The 18,372-nt window shown below is 41.2% G+C and overlaps 1 protein-coding gene across 1 annotated transcript in view; it reads right to left on the bottom strand.

Moving 5' to 3' along the window:
* The window catches only part of ptprdb (protein tyrosine phosphatase receptor type Db), a 97,704-nt gene that overhangs the window by 28,191 nt on the left and 51,141 nt on the right, over window positions 1-18,372 (bottom strand). Inside the window, exons 6-22 of the mRNA XM_080030039.1 lie at window positions 16,918-17,028; window positions 14,557-14,826; window positions 14,031-14,140; window positions 13,506-13,703; window positions 13,161-13,286; window positions 12,861-13,008; window positions 12,575-12,720; window positions 12,116-12,260; window positions 10,319-10,621; window positions 8,951-9,144; window positions 7,332-7,358; window positions 6,529-6,646; window positions 5,598-6,185; window positions 5,103-5,197; window positions 3,563-3,819; window positions 1,952-2,045; window positions 78-302 (exon numbers count right to left, since the gene is read on the bottom strand). Of these exons, the coding sequence (XP_079886165.1) occupies window positions 78-302; window positions 1,952-2,045; window positions 3,563-3,819; window positions 5,103-5,197; window positions 5,598-6,185; window positions 6,529-6,646; window positions 7,332-7,358; window positions 8,951-9,144; window positions 10,319-10,621; window positions 12,116-12,260; window positions 12,575-12,720; window positions 12,861-13,008; window positions 13,161-13,286; window positions 13,506-13,703; window positions 14,031-14,140; window positions 14,557-14,826; window positions 16,918-17,028 (3,155 nt within the window). The remainder of the gene's footprint in view (window positions 1-77; window positions 303-1,951; window positions 2,046-3,562; window positions 3,820-5,102; window positions 5,198-5,597; window positions 6,186-6,528; window positions 6,647-7,331; window positions 7,359-8,950; window positions 9,145-10,318; window positions 10,622-12,115; window positions 12,261-12,574; window positions 12,721-12,860; window positions 13,009-13,160; window positions 13,287-13,505; window positions 13,704-14,030; window positions 14,141-14,556; window positions 14,827-16,917; window positions 17,029-18,372) is intronic.

Here is an 18,372-nt window from a genome sequence, read left to right as displayed (position 1 = left end):
AAAAGAACATTTGAAACAAATTAGACAAAACTGCGCTTAGATGGACTAAATGTTTCCGTTTCTTTTTTTTTACTCACATTCTCAGAGAGGTCCAGCAGTGCGAGAACAAAGAAAACGTACTCCTGTCCGTTCAGCAGCGGACGGTTGCGGAAGTCTCCGTAGTTTCGCCCGTCGCCGAGCGTGAACTCCAGGGGGAGGGTCTTAAAGTGAGCGCTGACGTACGCACGAGGATCTGATTGGCCAGCCTGTCTGCGAACGCGCAGGGCACGACTGACACTAGTTCTGTTGATCTCTTTCAGGAGCTACACAGGAAGAAAAGCAGAGGATGGGTAGACAGGAAATTAAACAAAAGTAACAGAGAGTTTGAAAGAGGGAATGAGATTATACAAAGTATGGACAAAGGCATCAAATGGTAGGTCATCTCATCTATGTTAAGTTCAAACAAAGTTTAACACCAAAAGCCATTAGCCACAGTGCACATCCACAATTCGAATGTGTCTGATACAGTAAAAGCCTCAAAGTGGTCTTTTTGCCTAGTTGAATATTTGGAGACTGTATTTTCATTGGGGAAAAAAGGGTAGTTTTGGCAATTTTATCCAACATAAAAACCCTCATCAGTGAAGGAACAATGAACTGTCTAGAGCCTTATCACCTCAGCACAAATGTCTTCATCATCAACTGAATGGCAACCTCATTTATCCATTAAGACAGTGGACACCATAAAAAAGCTCAATGGAAACTAATCTCAGACAGATGATTGCGCTTTCAGAACAGCGTAATGAGGTGATGAAGTCTCTGGCAGAAAGGCAGGAACTGGAATTACATGGGAAATGTTGGGGAAAAACATTGGGATTGAACAGGCAATAGATTGCCAGGCCATCTACTTTCTCATAATAATACACAAATAGTCTGATACAACTGAGGTGAACCAGCCCTGCCAGTAAACATTAGCCCCATTCTTTGTTTAGTTGACTCGAAAATTCAATTTATTTGTGCATCAAGCATATGAGGCAAACACGTTTTCAAACAAAGGGTATGCAAATCGACAATTATTTTAGATGCATAAAAACAATTTTAAAAGAAATGCAAATACACATGTTAGAAAGAGTTGAAATAGATGATGATAAATGGCAGCAGCCAACAATATCCAAAAGTTGTACAGTCCAAACACCGTGATAAATGGACCATTTCTACAACAGTGGATGTTCACAAGTCTAATGGCTTCTGTAGCTTAAAGTAGCCATAGAGATCACATGTGGGATCGGAAATAGTCTTCTAAGCTATTTTAGGTGCCTCTGCACATAAACTCTGTACTTAAGATCTTTTGTGTTTTGCTGATCATTTCAAAGCAGCGGTTTGGCACCTTTTGGCATCCGTTCTTGTCTTTTTGCCAAAAGAATGTAAGCCAGAAAATACACTTAACAGTTCTAATACTTCTGAGAAAAGAACAATAAAGTCATGTCAAAATGCTCTGCCCTTCGACAAAGGAGTTTAATTGTATGTAGGCAGTACAGACGCTGAAGAGCTTTTTTCACAAGGACTTCTGTGAGTCACCAAATATGTCCTCCCAAGTATTTGTTGGAATGAATGTTGGAAAACATTTGTGTTTCGATATGATTATGGTTTGGGTTACTTTAAAAAAAAAAAGTAAAAAAAAAGATATGTCGCACCCATCCACAAATGCTTGCATTTTGGGTTTGATCTGACTGATTGAGGAGAGACATAATAACTGTTGTTATCAATAAGATTTTTATATTTACTAGGACAGTCAACAGCAAATTAAGGGGAAACAAGCCTTTGTTGAGCCAGTGGAAATGAAAACTGCTTCAGATTCTCAACCATTCACGACTACTGTCTGAGTTTTGTTAATAAGAACTGATGATCTATCTAAACAGCTGATGACGATGACATATTTATTGCTGTATAATCTCACGTCTGCTGAATCTCTCACCTCATCCAGGTTCATCTGGTCTGGCTCTTCCCAGGGATTCTGGAACTTGCCTCCTCTCTGCTTCTTCAGTGGCACCACCACCACATAGTAACCCCTGAAAAACAGCATGTGCGGTATTTAGGCAGGTACTAAAACATACTGTTAACTGTGCCTTTGTTCAATATTTCAGTCCCAGGAGAAACATCAGGACTTTGACATGTAAAGGAATAGTTTTTGGGATGTACACCTGTTTTCCTTTTTGCTGAGAGTAAGATGAGAAAATAGATAACAGTCTCTCATGCCAGTCAAAAAAATTAAGATACTTCCAGTTCCCAGATTGCTTATTTTAACAAGTGGAGACAGAGGAGAAACAGCTAGCAAGGCTCTGTCCAAAGGTTAACTAATTTACACTTGGACAGTGTTATTAATTTACTTAATAATTACTAATTTATTGTTGTCACATTGTTTTGTTATTATTGTGCTTCACTTATTTTTTGAGATTAGGAGGAATTAGGAGGCTGATTCTCTGACTTTAAGACAGAGCTATGCGAATTGCTTTGAACGCTAAACTAAGGTAACCTGGTTGCTGGATATAGCTTCCTATTTTTCAGTCTTCTCATGTAACCCTCGGTAGGGAAATGCATAAGGATATTCCCCCAAATAGTTTTCTTTAAGTGTTTTCTTGAGGATTAACAACCATTTGCTATTTATAGCAAAATATCACATATAGCCATTTGTTTCAGTGGACTTCACAGTCCGTACACAACATGACAATATGATGTATTCTATCATTAATAAGGAATACTGCCGTAGCAAGCAGATGTGACACCACACTCTAAACAGTGCGGTTGTTTTTCCAGCCATGTGTGAAGCAAAAACAACATCACTGGAGTAGGTGTATTTTTCAGAAGCACTCAGATCCTAAGCGCCCACCAAGCAACGAGGACACGAAAACCATCCATGTGTTCTCAATAGATGACTCACTCAAGCTCTCCATGCTGGCACGGAGGACAGCTTTATGTCAAGTAATAGAGTAGAAAGTAGCTTGTTTATGTAAAATGTGAGAAAATGAGAATTTCTATAAAGTTGAAATGGCACACAAGATAAAATAATATGGGCTTGAATTGAGCAAATGTTGCATTTAGAGAGGAGAGATAAGATCAATGTAGAGATTTACAAAAGAACACAGTTCTGGCAGTGTGTTTTAGTATTGTCACTTAGTAATTTAAATTACTAAGTGACAATTACTATCTTAGATTTATTCTGTAAACACTGAAAACACAACATATCTAATTTGACAGGGGCAAGCTACAGGAAAATGGCTGTGAAAACATGTAATTAAGAGTTAAGGCTGAATGACTCCTTCCACTTCTATTCCATCTACTCATTTGGCCTTTGTTGTGGAAGTTCTCCGACCTGCTTTGCTGGCAACTCATCAAATAAATCTCCAACGAAGGACCAATAAATGAAAAGCAGCATCAGGAGGAGGAAGAGGAAGAAGTGAAATTACATCTCAGGGTGTGCAGAACAATTGGTTTGAAAACACCTAAAAGTGGAGCAAATTCTGCATATAACTATGAAAAATGACTACGGTACTACAAGACCCATCACTCATGCTCAACTAAACCATACCTGACTTTAGCTGTGGTCTGAACCGTTGGCAGCTGTACAGTCACCATGCCGTCTGCGTTGGTCTTTCCCACCACAGTGGGTTTAGTTCTGAGGATGTCCGGAGCGGTGGTGGCAGTGACGCGGTGCTGCAGCCCCCCTGCACTGTTAGCACGGTTGGTGAGTAGAAAGGAGTACTGGGTGTCGGGCTCCAGTCCACTGATCAGCTTTTGGGTCTGTTTCCCATCCACTTCCACAGACTGACCCTTTCCATACAATATCTGGATGTGTGGGGGGTGGGGTAGCGTAGTTCACATTAGGCATTGGACGATAACCGGTTTCAAGGTATATACCGCAGAATGAAAAACTCAAAGTTTCAATAGTGCCATTTTCTCTATCATCCCGTCCTAAGGTACTAGAACACACAGGATGTTAATATACAAGTTTATTAATGTTCAGAATATTCCTGCATCATTTACTAGAAGAGAAATGTGAAGAAAGTGAGCATGTCTATAATGAGCTGCTCACTTAAAAGACTGCTTTTATTTCTATTTTGTTTAGAATAATTAAATTATTGTTATCATACAATTATATTAATGTTCAGAATATACTCTATGTTGTTTAAAAAATAAAATTATTGTGTTAAAGACCTACTTCACCGGTGAGAATATGAAGGTGTATTGAATTCTGAGATCATATTTAGTATAAATGTGCAAACAAAATTGAAATCGGATCATCCTAGCCAGAGAAAAGGCAGAAAGAGTGTTTTATGCTCTCACTGTCTAACCCTACATTTTCCTTATTGTGACATCACAGTAAGGGTCAGGATTAACAGAACAGCTGGGAAGACTGAGGGAAGACTGAGGGAAGAAAAACCTCATTCATTATATTATAATAGTGATTTTATAATGATAGAATGCAGGTTCCGTATGGGTGAAGTATTCCTTTAAGGAGGGATTTTTTTATTTTTTATTTTTTACCCTGACTTTTCAAAATAGCACATTTGCCAGCTGTAATCGCAATACTGTGATACCGTGGAACTGTGGGATTTTTACTTAAGATGATCATACCGACAGAATATCATACCGGCCCATGCCTAGGTCACATAGTCTGGCAGTTATTATAATTGTATACTTCAAAGGGTAAAACACACAATGCTGCACATAATAGGTTCTCTAATAATGCCGTTGTTTACTTACAACTAACAAAACCTCCAGTCTGTACAAATACCTAATAACACTTCCTCCGTCTATTTTACATGATATGCCTTCCAGCAGTTCAAGGGGCATTTTGTGTCTGCAAGGCTTCACCAATTATCACACAATAAGTGTTGAAATTCATTAAAAGCGTCCAAACAGGGATATAAATAGGCAACAAATGGTTGCAAACAATATAATAAATTAGGCTGAATGTACACAGTCAGTGTAAAACAGGTAATTTCCTTCCACCTCCTTTTCACCCAGCCCTTGTTTTGCACCCTGACTATATTTGTTTGTAGACCATTTGAGGCATAGCTAATTTTATCTGACTACATTTAAATATCTTAAAATGCAAATGTACTTACGGTGAAAGGCTGGGTAGGGTTCTTGTCTCGGATCTCCCAAGAGAGCAGAACAGAGTTCTTCATGGCAGCCTTTACTCTGAAGTTGGCGGCAAAAACTAAGGTACAAAAAAAAAACACACATATGAAAATGAATATGATTCCAGTCTTAGTTAGTATCTCTACTGAACCAGAAGTAATGGCCTTACCTGTGTATCCTTCTCAGTCTCAAGCTACAGTATCTATCTGCTCTGATCAACACACAGTGACTATGACTGGACAGGGATACTCGCCCAAGACCCAAGACTCTTACCTTGCTTTGGGAAAAGGACGTTGGGTCTAAGACTACAGTGACGAGACAACGAAAAAGGACACTTAGGATGTTGTCACCAGACGATGTGTGTGTGTATGTGGGATTTAGTGTGCATAATATATGCACAAAGAATGTGCTGTTAGGAAGCGTTTGGTTGCATCCTGAGCAATGAAGATGAGTTGTTAGGGCGTGAGTGTGAGGCCTACCTTGGTCCAGCCGCTGCGTCCTAAACTGAATGCTGGGGCTATAGGGGCCGGGGCCGACAGCTGTGTACGCGCACAACCTGACACCGTACACAGTATCGGCACTCAGACCCTCCAACAAAACACTGGACCCTGGAGTGGGCACCACAACTTCTGAGGCATTCCCTCGACTGTTTATGTCCTTATACAGCACAGAGTATTTTACAATTTTCCCATTTTGCTCAAGGAGCGGGACTGATTTCCACGCCAGCCGGATGGAGGTGGCAGAAGCCTCCTCCGAGATAATATTTTCTGGGTATCCACTCGGTGGGTCTTCTGTGGTAATCAGCTCCTTTACAGATTCCTCTCCGTAGCCCATTTTGTTACGGGCCGAGAGTCTGAACACATAGCTAGCTCCCCTGTGAATGTCCTGGGCCGTGTAGCGGTTCTCCTTGGCGGGGAGCTCCACCACGGTAAAGGGAAGGACGTCGACACGACCAAAAGTCAGGCGGTATCCCAGGAGCGGCGTGGGCGGGTTTTGTGTCGGGTACCACTGAAGCACTGCAGTACCTGAATCTGTGGCACTCACAAGCAATTTGGGCTTCTCAGGCACTAGAAAGAGGGACATGGGAAGAGTAGGAGAGAGAGGAAGAGAGAGAGAGCAAGAGAGAAAGAGAGAGAAAGATGATGAAAAGATAATTAGAGGATAATTGCAAAGCAAATTATTCATTGCCTCAAGCCAAACTGCTAAATATGATTTATGTAGCACCAAATGGCTGGCTTCTTACTGGCATAGCAAGGTGTGACAGAGTGAGACATAAAACAATTGGAATGATTTAATAGCCTCTAATTCACATGAGGACGCTTAATTCTCAAGGATCATTGAGAGTTATGTGTGTTTGTGTGTGCTATTGCCCCTCTAGTCTTTTCTCCCTGCTTGTGTCAACACACTTACGTGGCAGGGCAGTACAGACTGACACAGGTTTGCTGCGAGCACCATCACCCTTGGCAGTGTAAGCCCCCACTGATATAGAATAGGAAGTGTCAGGCTTCAGGTCTCCGAGAACCAGCTCCTGCAACAAAAAAAAAAAAAAGCACCGTCAGCTGAAGGCAGTAACCTTTGTGTGCACTCAGGACAACAAGCATGGCTTCTATTTAGAAAGAAAAAGTCTGAGTCAAACTGGACAATATCAGTTGTAAAGATACAGCCACAGTGACGGTATGGGTACAATTCTGTGGTTCGTCTCTGATGGCCTACAAGTACAGACCATGACTCAGCTTTTTACTTCACAGGCAATTCTTTTCACAGGCCAGGAAAATACAATTTGGAGCTGCCTTTGGAAAAATGTTGATTTGATATGGTTTTCGATCATTTTAAGAAAACACGGAATAAAAAATGTGGATCACGCTCAAAATGTCATTAAACAAGGTAGACACTCAAAATTCATTAAGATTTGTATCGATCGAAACACTGAACACAATATTTTCTTCATTTCCTGGCCCCCGAGGAAAGCATAAAAATTGTCAATACCCAAAATGAACTCATATCTTCAGTAATCTGTGTTTAAAAGGGGTCTTTTATTAGAAATCCAGGAGAATACGGAATGCAGAAATAAATACGGAACCTCCTGCTGAGTTGTAATGCCCTTGCTCTGGTCTTAGAGTTTTTAAAGATATAATCTTATAAACATGACTGGCTGTCTGCGCTTTGTTGTTATAACTATTTAATGATATAGGCCAAAAGAAGGGTTTACTCACGTATTCAGTTGAGTCATCAGATTCCCACTGAACGATGAAAAAAAAGCAAAGGAGAGAAAAACACGCAACTTAGTATTCAGGATATGAACTAAAAGACTTCACCTCAAGTCAAAAGCTTAAGCATCAGTTTCAAATGATCAGCAGTAATTGGCAGGTAGAAACAGTTTTAGTCCCCTTAGTTATCCTGCACAGCATGTTTAATATTGTTTAGAATTTTAACAATACATTTGTTCAACCTGACCTGTTCAGCGCTTATTTAAAGGCCAAATTGTTTTATTTTATGGGAATAATTCAAGATTTTGGGAAATACTTTTCCCTTTCTTGCCAAGAGCTAATGTAAATAAGAAGTTTGACAGCACTCCAACGTCTGTGTGGTAAAGATGAAGCAACAGCTTGCAGATACTTAGTTTCACTTAACTTAACCCATTGATGACGGCTGCTGCGCGATGCCACATTGGCTCTCCTGCCTGATGCTGCGTCGCGCAGCATTATTACTTTATCTAATTTTCTTGGCATTCCCAGCATAGAATGCACCGTCATTGGTTCAAATACACATGAGGTGGGTTTTGTTCATTTTTTTAAGACCACATGACCACCCAAAAGTTGTGTGGTTTGCCGAAAATCATGTCAATCAAAAAAATAAAAAATAAAAAAATAAAACAAAATAATAAAAAAAATACGTCGGCAGTGTCGGCGACAGAACAGTTAGTGGCGTTTGGTGCGCAGAATCAAGGTCTACTATAGACTACTGACGAAAATCACACAACACATTGCATCTATTTATTAACAATATTTAATAATTTTCTAATTCATCTAATTTTGACGATTTTTAGAAATATTTGTTGGTTTGTAAGCACTAAGGGAGCATGTTTAAATAAAACCTGTGAACCTTAACTTTTAAATGTATTTTATTTCATGTTTCTATGTGCTACACAGGCTTAGATATTAAGGTTTTGGTAGACTTGACAATTCGTACTATTTTTTCAGGAAACCCTCAGGCATTAAGGACATGCATCCTAGATTGCCATAGTCATCAATGGGTTAAAAAGTGTCAAAGCTGTTGAATTCAACAAATGAGGTATAACGTACATACAATGAGTGAGTTTTACTTGTACTGATAGGCAGATACCCTTTTGGACGGAATCAAGTTAAGGGTGTCCCCCTTTTTTAAATACTACTTTCTGTTAAGCTAAGCTAACCCTCTCTTGGCTTAATATTAACAGAAATATATGATAGTGGCATTGGTCTTCTCATGTAACTATCGATAGCATATTTCCAAAAAAAATAAAAAAAATAAGCAAGGTTTTTGCTTAATTTGTCAATTTATTTAGCATCACTCATCATTTTTCATACACCCAGGTGTCATGGAGGCTGATATTTGACAGATTGCTGCATTACTATGTGTTTTGCAGATATACATAGGCTACAAATATATTTAGCAAAAATGTAAATCTTATGTACACATGCTCGGTCTTTCATCTATAAAATAGGTAAACCCCTGAGTAAGGGGAGCTCATATTTTATCCATGGCTTTAGTGAAACTATGAGCTTAATATGATCATTTACAACAAAATTGACTGTAGTATTATTTCTTTTATATGACTTTATTTTAGCATTACCTGAGAGTCCTCGATGAGGATGTCCTTGATGAATGGTTGACCCTGAGCTTCTCCGTAGTTCATCCTCACATAGTGGACTTGGTAGCCTCGGATCTGACCGTGCTGCCGTTCGGGCGCCGGTGTTCGCCATTTCACCCTAACGGCCGAGGCGTTCACAGTCTCTGACTCCACCCCTCGCGGAGGACCACTTGGAACTAAAAGGCATTTTGGGATAGATGTCAAGGGTCACAGATGATGGGCACTCAAACCTCTCAAGTAAAAAGGTCTTCACTCTATGTTTTTTCTCTAATCAAAAATATATATTGGCTTAAGGGGTAGATAAAAAAGGACCCAAAAGCTTAAAAAAAAATCAAAAATATAACCCTTCAAAAAGTCTAAAACTTCTCTGTTGTCTGGGTAAAAAGTCAAAATAGTAAAAAAAAAAAAAATGAGTGCTTGAGGAAAAACATGGAGGAAAAAAGCAGTGGAAGATAAGAAGCAAATGTATAGGAAGATAAGAATGGCAGATAGAAAAGGATTTGTTGCCATGGGCAGATAAACAGTGGCAGGCAGTCAAAGAGAATATACTGTTATCAAGAAAAACCTCTTTGGAGCTGTGGAGCTGCCAAGAACTACACTTCTCCCAAAAAGAAAAAAGAAAAAAAAAACTGAAAAGAAAAAACTTCCAGGCACCTCTTTGCTATCTGACAGACCCACACTTAAGCACTCTGAAGAAAAAATATTTGTGGAGACATTTGGAGCATGGTTATCAGAAATATTGCTGAAAATATGGCCGATGAGTAAAGTCACAATAAAAATGCATTGGTTGAACTAAGCTTAAAGATCTTCAAATAAACTGTCTCAAAATTGGAGAGGAGTTGGAAGGGCAGACGGTCAGTGAGAAAAACTAAGGTGTGGAAAGGCAGAGGTAAAGTTGCAGCCGAGGGGTTTGTTGTTTGATTTGTTAGTGGAGAACGTAGTGGGAAATCCCAACCATCCATTTGCCCCAAAAAGTGGGGATTTTAGAAGAAAGGGGAAAAGTGCAGAAAAAAGAGGATACAAACGGCTGCTGGGGAAAAAAGGGGGTTGCTGTGGACTAAAAAAAAGCAGTGGTGAGGGAGCAGGAGGAAGAGATTTCTGGATGCTGGAGGTTTCTTGCGGTTATGAAGGAACAGAGGAGAGGGTTTCGACAGTGGTTCCTAAATGCATCACCCGTTTTGATTAGCAGTCTATCGAATAGACATCTCTGGCCAGTGGAAGATACTTGATAGTTTTACTGTGCTTTTTGAGCTCATGAGTGCTATGTTAGTGAGGTAGTAGCCATCGTTAGTGGAGCAGACCATCCTAAGGAAGGCAGGAGGGGAGGGGGTGTTTGCTTGTGGAACATACCATCTTCCTCTGTGCGGATAAGCAGCTGTAAACTTTCCGGTCCATCCCCAGCTTCCGTCTGCGCGCGTACCGTTATGCCATACTCTGTCCATTTTCCGAGGTTTTCCAGCAGATACGGAGAACTTTCCAGAAGAATTCCATCAAGTCTTTTAGACACCTTGTTGCCTTCTGTAGTGGAGTACTGGATGGAGTATCCCGTTATGATGCCGTTCTGAAACTCCAGTGGCGGTGGAGCCCAACTTACCAGGATGCTGGTAGAACTGGGACTGGTGCATGTGATGTCTTGGGGAGGCGCTGAAGGAACTGAATGGGCCAGTTTTGAAGGCAGCACAGTAGGGGGTTGTTTTGGGGTAAAATGGTTGTTTGGGTCGTGTGTGCAATTTTTGTGGTGTTTGGTGTATGTTGAGGTGAGGTAAGTGAGGTTTGCCGTGAAGGAATGGGGATGAAATTGAGCGAGACAAAGAGACAGAGAACAAAAGACAAAGAAACATAAAATGAAAACAAAACACTGGAGAGCAGAAGCTCTTACAAAAAAAAAAGTGACCCTGTGACTAGAAAAAGCAAGATGGCCAAACGAAGATACTGGATGATGGGTGCACACTTCTGTTTGGTAGTAATGTTTGATTAATGAAAACGAGTGAATGGCTTAAAAGAGATGCAGCATGAAAACACTGACTAGGGCTTTAACACGCACACATACCTGCCCATAACTTACTTGTCCTTACAGCCTACCCACGCCTCTGTGATCCATGATGGAGTTCTCTATCTACACACCTCTAACTTCTTACCTTGTTTTTACTGATTCTCTTACAGACCTCAGATTGGTAGCCAACAAATTAAGTGCTTTACTTTGCTGACAGTAATCCATAAATAATTTGGTTGAATACAATGCTGAAATACAATGTTCTAAGGATTATACATAGGCTGCCTATGGCATAATGACACATTTGTTGAAATATCAAATCTGAGGTCAGTTAATCTCCGGATTCATGGTGACCCCTTTGTGACAATGCAAAAAAAAAAAAAAAACACTGCCAATTGTTTTATCAAATACTGTTTGTAAATAATTTATGATTTAATTAATTTTTGCATTGTCAAAATTTAACTCTCTCTCTAAAACACACACACACACACACACACACACACACACACACACACACACACACACACACACACACACACACACACACACACACACACACACACGAGGTCACACTAGGGCTGTCAAACGTTGAATAAAGAAAAAAAATCGCGATTAGTCACTGCATTTCCATAGTTAATGGCGCCTAATTGCATGTTCAAATTCTATTATTTAAACATGTTACCAGTGTATCTTGATTGGTAATCGCATGAATGCAAAGAAAGTAACCATATGAACTTGGCTTTTAAATTTGTTTCATTAGCAGAGTTGATTTGCACTATCCAAAATAATGTGTTTAGTCCGTCTGATGAGCTGCACTTAGCTTAGCTTAGCTCGTAGCTGGTAACGCAGACTGGAAGAACTTGGTGATATTTTAATTCCGTTTTACACAAGGTGCTATCACGTTTGGCTTGACTCGACCAAGTTTGGGAGTTCTAAACAGGCCATTCAGAAGCATACTGTTGTCATTCTTCTCCATGACTGTGGCAGTATTTAGCAGGAAGCTGTTGCGGCGGCATGACAACAAGTAACAGTGTGCGTCAAAGGGACAATATAGAAGCACGAAAATAATGTGATATAAACAAAAAAGAAAACAAAAAACGCATAAATGCTGACAGCCCTAGTTCACACACAGCAGTATTTGTGGTTAGACCTACGCGTCTGTGGCGTGTCGATGGACACTTCGTTGGTATACGCCCCAATGCCATGCTTGCTCTTGGCAGCCAGCTGGAAAGTGTAGGTGGAGAAAGGCTTCAGGTTCTTCAACAGGTAGGAGGTGGTAGGCTCAAAGCTCACTTTCTTCTGAAAAGAAAACAGGACAGTGAAAACAGGCTGGAATAAACAAAAAAAAGTGTACCTCAACTTTCCCACAGGGTGTTCAAAAGGGGAATCGTTTTCTAAGACTAGCCCACCCACTCACCCACCCACCCATCCACCCACCCACCCACCCATCCATCCATCCATCCATCCATCCATCCATCCATCCATCCATCCATCCATCCATCCATCCATCCATCCATCCATCCATCCATCCATCCGTTATTTCCCATCCAACCTCCATTGATTTTATTATTCCAACATCAGCTACCAATGGCATGCTTCTCCCTCTTGTTTACCTCCTCTGTGTCGTCAGCTCGTCGGTAGACCAGTTCATATCCTGTGATCTGGTTGTCGGGGCCACCCTGAGGTGGGGCCACCCACGACAACAGGATGCTAGTCTCAGACTTTGCCTCACCCTTAAACTCTGAAGGTTGGGATGGAACTACGGAGTTGGAGAAATGAACAAAGACAAAGTTAAGAAGTTTCCTTCCTTTTATTCACACAGTAGCTGTTCACATTTTCACTGAAGCGTGGTACAAACAAAGCCCTTGATCCCCCTATCTCACTTCCCAGGTCTCTTACCACCAGTCTTGGCTATGATCTGCAGGTCCTGGGACAGGGGCCCGTCTCCTACAGAGGTAAAGGCCAGCACTCTGATATAATATGTCTTGTTAGGAGTCAGACCCTGGATGGTGATGAAGTTGGCGCTGCGCACCATCTGCTTCTCCCACTGCCAAACAACACAGTGCACCGATGCAAAATAGACACACAGATGCACAGCCATGTATTAGACACATGCAGACAACAGGAGTCATCAGTCATCTGTGATTAATGAAAGCAGCAGCAGAATTAAGTGAAACCCAAGCACACGCATCTACACACCTGGTTGACTGGCAGCGAGTTGTCTGATGTGTAGTAGACTCTGTATCCCACCACCTGTCCGTTAGGTTCCTCCGGCTCATCCCAGTGGATGATCGCTGTTGTGGTGCTAAGCATACGACCTCGGACCTGCAGGGGCAAACAGCATGTACTTTAAAATGTACGTGTGTCATTTCTTTGAGGTTTGTTCGTTTGAGGAACTGAAGGAAGGTAGCTGAGCATTAAAGTTTTTTATAGAGGATCAAAATTGCATCTTTGAATATCACCTTATCACTTCCACATGATTGATGCAATATATCGCTGTGACAATTACACTGTATGAATGACTTAGTCCAGTCAAACCCTGACCTGTCGAGGAGGAGAGGAGGGGGCCTGCTCTGCGGTGCGAGCCTCCACCACCTCACTGGAGGGGCCTTGGCCAATGGTGTTAACGGCCGCCACTCGGAAGTCGTAGTGGGAGTACGGGCTGAGGCCGCCCACACTGTAGCGCGTGGTAGCGATGCCATCAATCTCTTTATAGGGGTCCTCTGAGCCTTTGGCACGGTGCTGGAGGAGGCAAGAGAGGAATCTACATTAGAAAACTTTTTTTTGCTAGACTTAGTCCAAAATACACAGATGAAATGTGGGATACCTCCTTATCTAGTGTATGATGTGTCCACCCAATTTATTTTTAGCAATTTTATAAAAATAAATAACTCTTTTCTTTGGCAGCCTTACTTACTGACATATGCCATTAATGACTTTTAAGTAATAACAATTTATGTTCATATACAAATTCTAGTGCAGCTTTGAGCAAATCCTAAGTTCTGTGTCTTAAAACACCTGTGTCTGTCTGTATGCCGTAACTCTTCTGTTGTAGAGTGTTTTACACACCTGTATGATGTAGTAGGAGACAGGCTCCGGGTTGCCAGAATCCCAGGTGAGTGTGATACTTGTTGCTGTTCTCTCTGTCACCACAGGGTTACCAGGAGCCTTTGGAAGAGCTGGCAGAGAGTAGAGACAAGATATCTTACACACTATCTATTTAGAATTAAGAAATCATTTGATACGACTCAGATTTACTGTATACTATCACTCCGCATTCATTGAACAAGAAAATCAACTTATGCCGGTTTAAAAATAGATGGAACAATAACAATAAACACAATCTCCAAACAGCGATCAAAAGAATAAGTATAAACTTAATCGGATTAAATTAATATAGTCTTTCCAAAAAGTCTTACTTTATATATACTACAAATAATAATTTGAATTTATTTTGTGAGAGAAGGAGGCTACACTGTAGTTTTGTCCTCTTGACAATACTCTTTACGATCAAGTTAATACCAAAGCCTCGGCTGGAAGGGGGGGGGGAGCCTTTTGCATATATACTGTACAAGGCCAATGACAACCGCCTTACCTTTCACAATAATCTGTGCCACCGCCTCGATCACGCCGAGTGTTGACATGGCGACACAGGTGTAGTTGTTGGACTGCCGTACGTCGGTCAGTTCCAGTACATTGCGGCCTATGGGCATGTCATCTTCAGGCGTCAGGTCTTCGGCTCCCAGCATCCACTTGACGTACGGCATGGGGGAGCCCACCGCCACGCAGGTGATGTTGATGTTCCCCCCGGGCATGATCTCACTGTCAGCCGGGGGAATGGAGAAGCGAGGGGGGACGCGGCGCACTAAACCAGACGGCAAATGAAAGCAAGGAGGCAAGGGAAAGAGGTGAGGTGATTAGAAAAATCATGACTTCGGTAAAGTGAAGAACAGTGGATAACAATCTGGTTCTATATGATATTTTTGTATGTTTTATGATTTCGTATTTGTTCCGTGTGCATTGAGATGATGTTATACGGCGTTCAGCAATTTAATTTATTTTCATTTAACTTTTATTAATACTCGAGAGATCAATTAAGGGGTGGCCCTCATATGCAATGATGTCGAGTCCAACAAATGCAAAGCAAAAACGACAAAAAACATACACAATATACAATGCAAATGCATCAAATACACAACAAGCTGATAAAGAGACAACAACTATTTAAACATTTAGACAGCGATGTAGAATGGCTGCAATTAAAATGAAATGGTTGAACGTACAATACAGCCTAATTAAATCCGTTACAGGTAAAGTTTGGCATATTTAAGATAATATGACAAAAAATGTTAAGGGATATGAAGGTATTTATTTTAATTTGTTGCTGTAAGTTGTTTCAGGAGTCAGGGGCACTTCGACGATGTCATCTCAACATGTTTAATTCATGGTGTTTTTCCAGGTGTGCGCCATTAAATATTTTATGAATCGAAAAACACTAAATATATCTCGTAAACAAACAAAACTCACAGCAAAGACACACACATGCACTAACAGGTTAAAAACATTTTTAGAAAAGAAGAATGCAGGGTACAGCATATCTCAAAGGAGTCAACTGCACAGGCAAGGTTTAAACCTTCCGTACTGCACATGAAACAGGCAACACGCACACACACACACACACACACACACACACACACACACACACACACACACACACACACACACACACACACACACACACACACACACACACACACACACACACACACACACACACACACACACACACACACACACACACACACACACACACACACACACACACACACAACAAAAAGGCAGTTTAATGGAAGCAAAAAGAAAACACTCGGGAGACACTCGTAAGAGCCACACAGTCGTTACTGTACCAACCTTCTCGCAGCTCTGCATGGGGGAGGGCAGAGCGCGGCGGGAGGAAGAAGAGGAAGAAGAGAGAAAAGAGAGGGAAAAAGGAAAAGACCAAAAAAGAGAAGAGACACAAGAGAAAACAAGTTAGACAAAGGAGCATGGCAAGGTGACAACAGACGGAGGGAACACCAAAGAGAAAAGGGTAGCAAAGGAGAGCAAAGAGATACAAAAACAGAGGCCATAGATGGACAGTGTGTTGGTGAGCGCCTTGCTGTTTGTTCAAGGCATAGCTCCACTGTCGGTTCTGTCTCCATAGACCGCCTGTCAAAGTCAAACGCTCACTGAGCAGCGCTGCAAGATTTCACTGGCCCTGCAAGCACTATTAGACACACATCACTAACTCTCTGTTTGTGTGTGTGTGTGTGAGTGTGTGTGTGTTTGTTTGTGTGTTCATGTTCGTTTATGCATATTCTCTTAGTAGAAGTGCATAGATGTGTGTTTATGTGTGTTGTACTCGGTCATGTATGTGCACAACGTGTTTGTTTCCTATCCCTCAGAGCAATGTTGGAGTCAGGAAAGCATGCTACACTGTTTAAAGCCTTTATTTTGTTATTTTCTAAAAAAAGGGCAAAAGAGCAAAAGGCCACGGAATAAAAAATGTCTCTAAGATTCAAACGTTTGGTGGTTATGCGTGTGCGTTGAAGGGAGAGACAGCGCCTGAGGAGGTGAGAAGTCTGTCAGAGAAATACAAGTCTTAACCAGACAATGATTTGGTTTTTCCTCTGAGGTCTAAAGGCTAAGAAGGGAGGGCAGAGAGATTAATAGCCCAAGCGAAACATACAGCCCAGACTAAACTGATGTAAAGGAGCATTTCATTTTACCCCCCCCCCCCCCCACTCCGTCCCCCCATCGCATTACATTAATAAGATAAACGTCAACATGTTTAGGTAAAAGCACCTTTTAATATCTTCTAGGAATGCATGTCCGAGTCTGTACTTCCATTATCAATGTGATCTTAAATTTGGACAGTGGTTCTCAGAGGACAAGTTGGTATTTATCCTGCTCTTACCTCTGACATAAAGGTTAGCTGGGGTGGAATAGCGCGTCCCATCGCTGTTGGTGGCAACACACTCATACTTCCCCTGGTCTGACTCCTCACTCATCTCTATCTGGAGAGCGCCTGGAGGGATGGAGAGATGGAGATACAGAGGAGAAGATAGACAGAGGAGAGAGGGAGTCACACAGAGAGAAAGTGAGGAAGATTACACAAAAGTGGAATACGTTGTAAATGTAGACACAGTTTATTAAAACTTCAACAACAAAGAAATGGTAAAAACTGCATAAAGGGTAAATGATTCTGAGGGAGCTTTCAGCAAAAAACAAGCTGACCTCTGTATGAGGAACAAGGAGATAAAAAGAGGCATTTAAAAATGTCTACTTCTGTCAGCAAGAATCTGCCCAAGACAAGGGGCAGCTTCCAGATTTAGAAATGGGAAGAAAATATAACCAAAAAAAGAAAGCCCTGATACAAAGCCTACAAAAAGAGAGAAAAAAAACAGAGAGTGTAGTCTCCATGCAAGGCAGAAACGAATAAACCAAGCAACTGAAAAGTAGAGAAATCCAGTCAGGACTACAGTATTTAGAACATTCTTTGCTGAAAATCAAGGTGCAGTTACAGGGAGCAAATCATGTTTCAATGTTCAAGGAAAATGTGTCACAAAGATATTGCCATGGCAATAAGATTCCCCCAACCCGTACGGATCCACCAATGGGATCAGGAGTGTGATGTCATTTTAAAAAAACACACCCAATAAGGAGTTAAAGACATCAACCGACCTCCATCAGATAAAAAAAACGACATACGCAAAGCCTTGGGAAGGGACCGGTGCTTTTCACGTCGCCTGAAATCAGAAAAACTGTCAAAAAAGTCAACCAGAGGTATGGTGTGGCAAGGCAAAAAAAGCGCCCATAAAAACTTTATCAAAAAAGTGGTCGTTTGGGGCTTTTTATTGGTAATGAGAGAGAAAAGAGAAAGTAATGGTAAAAAACCATGAAGAGATGTGTGTGTGTGTGTTTGAATACAAGTAAGTCTGTGTGTGAGCACACTAATATCTGCACGCGTGTCTGAGTCTTCGCCATCTGGATTTTTCAGGCTGAGCAAGTAACAGCTGGGAGGGAAAACAAAACTGGGACGTTTGATTGGGCAAATATAGACAAGGTAGCGAGAGAGGCCAGGTCAAGTTTAGGTCAAGACCTCCTCATAATAAAAAGGAAAAAAAAGAAGAAAAAAAGAAGAAAAAACTTAAAGTGATATTTTGCTTTCTCACCTCAAACTAAACATCAAAGCAAATACACATCATGCTTTAGACTGAAAACAAAGTAGATGTCAAAAAGCGAAATGATGTTAAAGTGATGGACACACAAACAAAGAGTACGATATGTCGAGGAGGGAAGCAACGGATTTCTGCGTTACAGGGTGAACGCTGAGACTGAGATGGCAAAGTGAAAGGATGGAGAGAGGGAT

This window comes from Ammodytes marinus (assembly GCF_949987685.1).
Source record: "Ammodytes marinus genome assembly, chromosome: 6".
Classification (NCBI taxonomy): domain Eukaryota; kingdom Metazoa; phylum Chordata; class Actinopteri; order Uranoscopiformes; family Ammodytidae; genus Ammodytes; species Ammodytes marinus.
This window is presented reverse-complemented; position numbering and strand designations above follow the sequence as displayed.